Source organism: Echeneis naucrates, chromosome 22, assembly GCF_900963305.1.
Source record: "Echeneis naucrates chromosome 22, fEcheNa1.1, whole genome shotgun sequence".
NCBI lineage: Eukaryota > Metazoa > Chordata > Actinopteri > Carangiformes > Echeneidae > Echeneis > Echeneis naucrates.
The window spans coordinates 18,571,274-18,582,482 of NC_042532.1; the positions used below are offsets into that span (position 1 = coordinate 18,571,274).

The window sequence follows — 11,209 nt, forward strand, 5'->3', positions numbered from 1 at the left end:
GATGACTCGAGGGATTCCTTTAAATATCTTCATTGTGGCTGACAGACTTTACTATGGAGACTCTCTACATGTTAACATAAAATAAAACTTAAAACTAAAATGTAATCACCTGCTGTACCTGTTTAAAGTCAAACTCCACTTATATCGCTGGCCATTGTGAAAATCCTTCTGATCAATACATTGGTGGTCATGTATGTGGTGGGACTCTCATTTTCCCCCTGATCGAAGGCCATTACAGGTAATCAGAGAGGATCATTAGTTTGTGGGATAGAAAAACATCAGCGGTGGGGGATGAGTGTGTACGCTGCTCACCATTTGTGCCTCATGCCCCCCCCCCCCCTTTGCCTGCCTGCAGCAGCACCTGCCCAGCAGCCTGAGCGCAGGGTCGGGGGGTTGCCTGCCAGGAGGCCAGAGCTCAGGGGCTCAAAGGTCATGTTCCAGACAGGCGTATCCACATGCTAATTGAGAACTCAGCTGCACGAACAGAGCTTGCAGGTGGACAAAGCATTTTGCCCTCGAATGCCAACTATGTTTTCCTCTCTCTTAGCTCTGATGTTTTAGGACAACATCTGAGGAGCTTTAGGGTTTGTTTTAAATATGCTCCTGTGACAAGAACAAAAAGTGAAGCCAGAAATAAATCCCTATTTGCTAAAACTGCTGGTGAGAATTTCAACTCTATAAAATGGCAATGAAGACGTGCTGTATTCCTCATTTAGACTACAGACAGCTTTGATTTCATTACAGGAGCTTTAAAAGCGCAATATTTTATGTTCTCAAAGGCAGGCAATAAATTACAGAGAAACTATACTTTAAAGTGTGAAATATAAGATATCAATATTTAAAAAATATGACATCAATCAGTAGTTTGGAAGAGGAGCGGTTAATAACAAATTCTTCATATGTGAGACTAGCAGTGTTTTAATTAGGTATTTTGTTTCCTGTCATCCGGTATTCAGTGCAACACACTATTTGTGGATTGAAATGATCTGCTTTTGATCACCTCTATCCATCAGGATCCAGTTAATACTTAACCTTTACATATTTTACTTAAGTTTTATGATAAAGATTATTTTCAAGCACAAATGGCGTGGTTTGTGGTGAGGCTGACGTTTCCTCACCCAACATTATTACTAAGCTCGACTTTATTTTATTTGGCTTGTGCATCCCACCAGTGAAAAGCTCTTACTGCCCATTTGGCTTTGGTCAGGGTCAGGTCTTTGTGTTTGAGCGTGTATGTGTCTGTTTAACATCATGATTTCATTTTGTAGATCCACTTATAATTTCAAGTTTACATTACTTCATATCCCTGCATAAAGGCTATAGAGCAAGATGTATTTGCACATTCAAGCATAAGTGTATAAACACACACACACACACAGACACACACAGACACACACGCAACTGCGATACAGTCATTCGATAAGACTGGATTGGATTAAACCTCACTGATCCATGTGAAGAAGTGAACAAAGAAGCACAATTCCAGTAAGGCCGTGCAGTTTAATCAGCTGAAGTGAAAGCATGAAAACCATAAAACTGAGATAATGAGACTTAAGATTTTAAGTACTGTATGACTTCATAGATGGGAAATTTAGGGAGAGCTCATATTACCGACCAAAGATATATGGATAAGCATCTTGAACAAATAACTAAATACAAAAACACCCACAGGCCCATACACAAATCAGCATGCAAACACATGCACAAACATAATCACTTTTACTATTAAGGGATAAATAACAAGCTATCATAAACATACAGAGGCATAAGGATTCAACCCTTAAGAGTTTAGAGTCCATTGTTCCTCCTTATGTAACTGGGTTTAAAAAAAAAAAAAAAAAAAAAAGAAAAAAAAGATATACAGAGCTTCCATGTACACAGACGGGAGGACAGCAGGGAGCATTTCAGGCCAATATTAGGATTATCATCGCAGGATGAGAAGGGTATGCACACACACACACACACACACACACACATATACGTCCCTCTGGTACTGTGACTGATCCTTGAGGCTCTAAATTGTCACATCATTGTGTGATGGGTGTTGTCGTTAAACAATGACCTTGAAAGCACCACACAGTTCCTCTGTCAGCGAAAATCTTTCTTTTCACATAATTTGGAATTTAACCTGTTGCTGCTGAATTTTCTATTTCCAGATAGGATTTAATTTCTGTAAGTATCTAACCATATACAGTTCATTATACAGAATGTTGACTCCAGGAAATCTTTCGACTAGAAGTTTCGTGGCATTAACCTTTTAATACATTTGTTGCCAATATCATACCATCGTTATTTACCATCGCATTACATGTAACGGTATTTTAATTGTATTTTAACTTTAACTTAGTTCTTAGAAACACAGGCTCGCCGGACAGTCTTGAATTTTTCATTTTAGTGCGCATCATCGCAGCACACAGCCAAAGTTACCTACAGCTTGACAAACATGCACACACAAACACACACTCATTTGGCTCAAGCACGCGGCTGTGTTATTCCCAGAACACCTATTCGGCGCTCCAAATGGATGTTATTTCCCATTTGGTGAGGCCTGGGAACAGACCTGTTGTTGAAAACAGCATTCATTTAATGATTTAATTTTTGGCTGCAGCTGGTGACCTGATCCTCAGTAGATGAGAACACAGGATACTGATCTGCTGGTGCACGAGAACCGGAGGAGCCCACGGCTCTCCATTTTGTCAGGCCTGCCACAAATTCACCAGCTTGGTGTGACTTCATCACTGGCCCCTTGTGTGTATGTGAACCTCTGCTGTTTGCATGTTCAGTCAAGAAAATTCAGTCATATTTGAAAGTCAGGGATGAAGAAGGGATCGACGTGTGATACTGAGGAAAAGTGGTGAGAACTTGAAAATAGATGTAAATGTAGATCAGACAGTAAAGTTATTATTTTTAAGTGTAGTACATTATCAGGGTTTAAAAAAAGCTGTAGTGGTAGTTCCAAAATTCTCCAGAGTAAATCGCTCATGGCCATTTTCATTATCGTCTAATGATACAAGGTCAATACTGAAAAAAATCTGCTGACATACTTGGTTGCCCGTGAAATTGAATCATTCCTTTTCAATTTGATGTTGAAAAGATACATGTGACTTTCTCACAGCAACTTACTGGATTGTCTTCATTATTTTGATTTATATTTTGGATGAGAAGAGGAGTCTGCTTCACTCCAAACCACAGGTAAGTTCAAATAAAGAACAACGGTTCAATTGTTTAACTTCACTGATTGATTTGATTTTCTGCATGTGCAGCTTTTTTGGACATTTTTTATTCAGGAAACAAAAATATATTTTAGATTTTTGAAGCCGACAGGAAATCTTTGTGGCTGGATGTAAGAAACTAAATTTGAAAGTCCATATAAATATAGAAAAAATATTGCAGGTAAGTTTAAGTCTATTTAACACATTATATATATATATATATATATTCTTGAAATTATTACAGTTTGTGATTATACTCATTTTAATTCTGCCATAATTTGGGTTTTTCGCAGCAGAGAAGGGCAGGAAAAAAATAAATGCACCTTCATCTTGAAGGAGTGACACTCACCCAAACAAATGGCGTCCCAGGAGGTTTGTTTGTTTGAGGCATTTTTCTGCAAATGAACATTTTGACAGAAGGAGTCTAAACACTTAATGTCAATTTTTGTCTAGAATTAGATACAATTTAGATAAGCTAAATTATCGAAGCTACTCTTCATCTTATATCCAACGAGTTGGTTATAAATAAGAATGACTGATTTAAGATGGGTCATAAGGTAAAGAAATTACTGCCACTCACTCCGATGTCCTGCTGCACAGACCCATCTGACTGCGGCGCTCCTGACCTCCATCATGGCGGCGGTGTTGGGCTCCCTGCAGATTGGCTACCACACTGGAAACGTCAATGCACCGGCCAAGGTGAAGAACAGAACAGACAGAATTCAGGAGCAAAATCAACTGACAATCACATTCAACAGGTTTTATTGATATGCAGTACCAGTTGTGCCCCCTTAGCCAACAGGGTTTTGAATTTTATCAGGTTGTCTGGACTAAACTTCAGTAAAACTACGGGGATTTTTAATTATTCAATCTTATACAGACCTTTAGAGTCAGGTTCATTTAAGGATTTATTCTTCAGTAAAACTATGATCAGAAACGTTGTACGAGAGGAGAGAAAAAAAAACTTGGACTTCTCAATTTAAAGCAGTTCATCCTCCATTTAGCAATGCAGAGTGCCCTTTGTCTTACCAACTGTGTAGATCATCGAGGAGTTCTTCAACCACACCTGGACAGCCAGACACAATCAATCGATGCCAGATCACAGTCTGACTCTGCTGTGGTCCCTCTCTGTCAGTATTAAGGACTTTGGAGCCTTGGTCGGTTCCCTCGGGGTGAAATATGTGGCAGATTCTTATGGACGGTAAGACAGAAAAAAGTAAAAGTTATTTCTAATATTCATCATTATCATTTTTTACTCTCGTGTTCTTCACTCCTCACATCTTTACCTCCAGACGTAACTCCATTCTAATAGTGAACTGTCTCTCTGTGGTGGGAGCATGTCTGATGTCAGCGTCTAAAGCCTGCCAATCATTTGAAATTCTCATCCTGGGACGGCTGGTGTTCGGTCTGTTTTGCGGCCTGGTAATGAGTCTTAATCCGCTGTACATCCAGGAAGTGTCCCCCACCAACCTGAGGGGGGCCTTTGCTACACTGAACCAGGTCTCCTTCGCCCTGGGCATCCTGGTGGGGATGGTGAGGATTGAGTCAAAAATGTGGTTTAAAGTGAAAAAAGTCATTTGAGGTCGATGTTTACTCTTTTCATACTTGCTGTCTAACAGCATTAAGAGCAGGCTCGGACACAGAACAGCCAATTCTGAAATTTCAAATGTCTTCCATAATACACAGTGTAGTTTTAATATAATTTTAAGTTTGACAACAAAAGAAGAGAGGGGCTTATGTACCAAAGATGCTCAGTTACTGCTGGTGTCTCTCCAATTTCCCAGTCCTTTCTTTCTTTCCTTTTTTCTCGAGGACATACTCATGGGTCTATATCTGAGGGGGCTAATAGAGACAGATTAGCTATATAGCTATGTTAAAGTGTGAAACAGTTGTGTTTGTTTGCTGCAGGTTGCTGGCCTGGAGACGGTGTTGGGCACAGAGCATTACTGGGCCATGATGCTGTCCCTGTCTCTCATACCGGCCTTGACACAGTACCTGGTCCTGCCTTTCTGCCCTGAGAGCCCTCGATACCTGCTCATCAACCGTGGAGAGGAGACAAAGGCCGAGGCTGGTGGGTACCAGAGAAATCTGCACTTTTCACTACTTCTGGCTGATCATTAAACTGGAGCTGCGATGTGCAAAAATAAAAATACCCTCCTGCAGCTCCGGTGAATCTGAACATGAAAATGCTTTTAACGCATTTCAGTATCTCAGCTTTTATATAAGGGGCTGTTCTAACCTTGTAGCCCTGCTGAGACTGAGAGGCAGAGCTGAGAAGCTGTATGCTGAGCTAGAAGAGATGAAGGAGGAGGCCGCTCACACTCAGAGCGGCGTGACCATCCACGAGTTCTTTAAGAAGCGCAGCTACAAGCAGCCCATCATCATCGTCCTCATCATCAACTTAGGCAGCCAGCTGTCTGGATTCAATGCAGTGAGTCGTATGAAATCAGTGTGAAAAGTTTCCCTGAGGGCAAAGGCTCAACTAATAAAAGCTTTTTGCTTTTTTTTTTTTTTTATGAAGGCTGGGATTTTAATGCTGAATGAGGTAAAACAAATAAAAAGTGGAGCTCAGTTTTTTGTATGGTTTGCTGACTAAATATTTAGCCACAGCGGGGCTAAAATTGTCTGGGGCAATAAATCAGTGCAGAAAAAAAAAGAAAAGAAAAATAAATAAAAACAAAAAACTCAGAGACGTCCAAGTAACTGACTAAAATAGGTTTCTTCTCCTTTCTCCCAGATCATCAATTATTCTACCAAAATGTTCCAGGCCAAGTTTGATGAGGCCAAATACCTGACTCTGGGTGTGGGGGCTGTCAATTTGACCTTCACTTTGGTGGCAGTAAGTACCAGCTCTAGCGGTGATTACATGCAAGTGTAAGAATATGAATGATATCATCATTATTACAGTCTGCTAATCCCAGCCTCACAAATCTGATCAGAAAATAATAACCTAGAATATAGTTTGTTGTTTTTGCCGTGAGGTGAACTCAAATCTTGGACTGGAGATAAACCGCTGTCCAGGTTTGCTCGTGAACGGTTTTACAGCCTAAACCACAACAGGATAATGTTGCATTTAATTCAAATCTTCGGGATGAAATGTGAGCAGAGTCACCACCGTGTTGATTTTTCCTCTACAGTTCTTCCTGATGGAGCGGGCAGGAAGGAGGAAATTGCTCCTGACTGGTTTCATCTCAATAGCAGTGTGCAACTTACTTATGACCATAGTCGATTCTGTCCTGGTGAGCCAGATGTATTGTTTGCGCAGAATAAATTGCTTTAATGTTGGATTTAGTCAATGTACTTGCTACTGAATGATTAAAAAGTTGAAATTCTAAGAAACAACAGTGGCTTTCTGAATTATAATACAAGTTTTTGAAGAAAGATGACACAGCGGCACGTTCTCCAAGTTTCCTCTGAAACACAGCCACCCTGTTTTCTATCCTCTCTGCAGCACCTGGCCCCAGAGCTGCGGAGCCTGCAGGTCCTGCTGGTTTTCTGTCTGATTTCAGCCTATGAGCTAGGTCCCGGCCCCATCTCTTGGTTCATCGCTGCTGAGCTGTTTGACCAGCCTGGCAGGCCCATCGCCATGGCTTTCACCAGTATGCTCAACTGGGGAGGGAAGTTTGTTCTGGCGCTGCTCTTTCCTCCATTACTGGTAGGTTTGTAATGTTGGCCTGCATGCTGTATGACCGAGTTAAACCTCAATGGACACTTCAGAGGTGGAATTCTTGTTTGCTTTTGCCAGTTTGCTTGCACCTTCGAGACGTGGCTGTTTAACACAGACTATAAATCTGTTATATCCATATGAAGTGCCTATAAAATAAAAAAAACATAAATCAGTTCAGTGTTAAATATGTATAAATCTGCAGCTAAATCCTGTAAAATCAGGTTTAAATAATAGAGCATAAATTCACAGTTAACCAGGGAATCATCTGTGTGAACAGCAGAGCTGACTACAACCAATGAACCAATAAAGCAACCTTGTTTTTCCTCATTTCTTGTTTTAAAGCCCGTCCGTCTTTCCCTCGTTCTACACTTCTGTCTGCCTGCTCTTCTTATTTCCATACATTTTATTTCTCTCTTTGCGAATGTTTCATTTGTTTCATTTGTATTTGTGATGTATAATTTTACATTAATGTGGGCCAAGATTTAGGTCTCAACTGACTATCCTCCGTGATTTAAAGGTCAAACACCCTGATCAGTCTATCTCGCCCACAAACAGAAAATCTGCGGTGAGTATGTCTACCTCCTCTTCATGGCCGTGGCTCTGGTGGCCTTCACCTTCACCTGGATTCGCCTCCCTGAGACCAAAGGACGCACGTTCGATGACATTGCGGAGGAGTTCAGAGGAGCAGACGGCATTCCTTTGCACAATAAGACTGGATTCAACACTTTCACCTGATGGGCGAGTCTTAAATCTGGTCACAGTTATTCTGTCAAAGGGTCAATTCACACAAATAATCCAAATATTAATGGTATGAACAAATAATTTTTGGTTACATTGTTTTTGTGCTGCCTTTCATTACTTTACTCAGTGAAAATGTATTGGTTTGGGTAATGTGGGTGCACTGACCCTTTATCCTTTCTAATGATGATCACAAAGGACAAACTGCTTTACAGTGAGTCACAAGAGAGCGCCGTGTGTGTTTCATGAAGATGCTGACACGGCCTCGCATTATCTGGCTTTCCAACATTATTATGGTTATCAGATTGAAAGTGGAAAATCGTAGATATTTATTCTGCATCTTTTGAGCCATTTTGTAAACAATGTATTGCTTATTTGTAAAGCAAAAGGACTTTTTTTATGGGCAGACAGTGGACTCTTTCCTACAGTTAAAGAGTGAAAAAAGTCTGTGCCACGAAGGGCTCAGTAATTCACTGCATTTATTTTATGAGGGCTAAAATTGGATTTGTTCATTGGTTTCTTTGCCAGCTGGCTTTGTTTTTAACACAAACAGCATTATGACGCACAGATTGTCACATCATGGAAAATTTTCCAATGTATCACAATTTTCATCAGAAATCCTGTGCAGTCATTTGACTCACAGGGTTCAGTGAGGAAAAGGCTGAGGAGCTCCGTTGTGTCATTACCACATTACAATCTTCATGTTCCTGTAATGAATCTTTAAGGTGATCTTATCAGCTCATTCTTACTATGTTTGATGGCAGTAACCAGGTGAATCCAACAGGACCCCCACTCATTTGAACTTCCTGCTGCACAAACACAGCAGCCTTCCTGTTCATTATTGATTTGTGAAATCTCACGTATCTCTGAACTGTGTACACTTGTAAGATGTCTGAGAAAACCAACCGCAGCTGTGTGAATAAATATTTCATCCAATATGCTCTACAGTGACTTGTAGAAACCGCACAGGGAGACGAGCCAGGAGATCAGAGGACGTTTGGGCTTTAACACACCAGGGGGCAGAATTCAATTTAAATATGAATGGCTGTATTTGTGCTTTCAAAGCTGACAACTAATGGCAAAAGGGATAAACGGGACTCGGTCAGACTTTGAGGAATGATTTTTGGTTTGTTGGTGTATTTTTTAACCTCTGCAAAAACATGAGCATGCTGCCACCTACTGGACCAAACTGTGAAATTGTCAAAGAAATCAGACTCCAGGAAGTCACCGCCAGCAGCTGTACGTAACGAGAGAAGACAGAAAATTTATGACAAGGAAAGTGTTGGCAGAAAAATTAGAGACAGATTACTCATTCTTTAGATCTGTGATCTCAAAGATCTCAGTGTGTGTGTTAAAATGAGAATCTTAATCCACTCCTGTCCGGTCTTTGAGCCAGGAAAAAAAATCATGAATACATATATATTTTTTTATCTTCAGCAGATCTATTGTCTCTGAAACAAGACTATGTAGATGAAGTACAGAAATTCTGACTGTTACTGAACGGGATTATTGTAAATTCAGAAAATGGACTAAAGGGGGACACCAAGCACGACATCATATTCTACAAACAAGTGACACTCCCACCTCTAGCTTCTCAAATATCTGTAACTGTACGACACTGTTGGTTTCTGTCTGACAGAACATGGATAATATCATCACTCAACACAGCCTCCTCAGACTGACTGTCTGTTTGCTCTGGACTTCAGGTAATTAATAATTAATAATTGTGAATTTGAGGAATTTGAAAATATATGCATAAACAAACCCATTTTGAGTTTGTACTTTTATATGTCAGAATAAGAAGAGACAACAGCATAGGTCGAATAGGAGCACTGCATGTAACCTTTGCTGTTGAACATACAGGTCTAACTGATGCAAGTGATGTCAACCAGCCCTCCACTCTATGGAAAAACAAGAAAAAGGATGACAACGCAACAATACACTGCAGCCAAACCAAAGGCAGTGGTTACTACCAGATGTACTGGTACAGACAGCTGCCTGGAGAAACTATGAAACAGATTGTATACACAACAACAAGTAGTAAAGAATTCTTTGGAGGTTTCAACGAAGAGAAATTCTCAGTCACCAAACCGAATGCTGAGAGTGGGACATTCACAGTGAAGAACCTGGAGCCAGAAGATACAGGCTGGTATTTCTGTGCTGTCAGTGAACACAGTGACACAGACACATGTGAGAGCTGAACAAAAACCTCTGATCTACTGTTTATCTAAATTTTGTGGGTTTGCATGACAACTCAGCTTTGAATAAAAGTGCATAAGACCATAGAACTTAAAACTATATAGAAAAGACGGAGGCAACAAATATTTAAGTCCAGAGAAAAAAATAATCCAAAATCATTTCCAGGAGTGACGAGTGCTATCAGGAAATATGCCTTCGCTGAGGAAACCAACTGGATTTTTTAACACCAGCAGGGGGAAGCAAACCTCAACAAATGAAATGAGGCGACTTACATTCACTTCCATTGACAATATTACAGAGATAATGTGACTTCCTCTGTGCTGATAATGATAAATGCTGCTTTGTTTTTCTTCCTCTCAGTAAAAGACACTCTCCTCCACAGGTGCTGGATTGACAAACCAGAAAGGAAAGCTGATAGCGGAGTCAACTTCTTGAACATGATCTTCATGGTTTTTGCATGGTGTATTCTTCATTTTCCAGGAAATAAAGGTGAGAATAACAAGATGTGGATCATGATAATGCAAAGTTTGATATTTAAAAACCTGTTCTTTTTCAACAGGTGTCCCCAACACTGAATTTGTCATCCAGACACCTTCGTCCATCTTGAAGAGAATTGATGAATCTGTTGTCAGAGAGATCAAATGTGAACACAACATGACTAATCATGATCGCATTTTTTGGTACAAGCAAGACCAAAACCAGCTCAAGATGCTGGGATTTTTAAATGCAATGTTCGTAAACGTTGAGAACAACATGAAAGGGAAAATCAATTTTGATGGAGATGGCCGCAAACAGTCCCACCTCAACATTTCCAGTCTTTTATTAAAAGACAGTGGAATGTATTTCTGTGCTTCCAGTCGACACAGTGCAGCAGATTCTCGTAAAATTCATACAAAAACCCTCAAGTCAAAACCCAAGTCTACACAGATGACTTCAGCACCTGCACCCAACCAAGTCTTTCAAGATTTTATCAACGTTTCAGCATAACGTTGACCCCATGTGACACTAAACTGTCTGTGTTGGAATAAAGTTGGCTTTACTGATGAATTATGTTGCAGTTATGAAGTTGTCTCATACGTGAACACTTAAATCTAGAATAAAAATGTTACTAAAGATTTCTGTGAACAGTTAATCTGGGAGGATGTTTTCAAACATCGAATTACACCTGATTAGCAGTCACAAGGTCTGATATTGTTTATTCTCACATGAGAAAAAGAAAACCAGAAAATTTTCATATTTTTGGAATGGAAGCTATTTATTTAGCCACAAATCCTGAAATACTCATGTAGTTCATTGCTCGTCAACTGAATAATTCATTATTGGATTAATTTCTGTCAATAAAGCTTAATTAATAAACAAATAATTTTTTTTTTTCCTGTATATCTGTGTTGTG

General features: G+C 39.9%; 1 protein-coding gene across 1 annotated transcript; it reads left to right on the forward strand.

Annotated features, from left to right (window-relative positions):
• The first annotated feature begins 3,569 nt into the window (after window positions 1-3,569).
• slc2a1c (solute carrier family 2 member 1c) lies at window positions 3,570-7,614 on the forward strand. Its single transcript, XM_029493849.1, has 10 exons — window positions 3,570-3,584; window positions 3,813-3,911; window positions 4,253-4,413; window positions 4,505-4,745; window positions 5,121-5,283; window positions 5,459-5,643; window positions 5,950-6,051; window positions 6,350-6,451; window positions 6,664-6,867; window positions 7,435-7,614. Exons 1-10 carry the CDS (start codon window positions 3,570-3,572, stop codon window positions 7,612-7,614), a joined length of 1,452 nt encoding a protein of 483 aa, XP_029349709.1.
• Window positions 7,615-11,209: the final 3,595 nt, after the last annotated feature.

Coding starts and splice junctions, on each gene's coding strand:
- slc2a1c (XM_029493849.1), top strand. Junction 5,644..5,949: donor AGCTGTCTGGATTCAATGCA/GTGAGTCGTATG, acceptor CCTTTCTCCCAG/ATCATCAATTATTCTACCAA. Junction 6,868..7,434: donor TGCTCTTTCCTCCATTACTG/GTAGGTTTGTAA, acceptor GCCCACAAACAG/AAAATCTGCGGTGAGTATGT.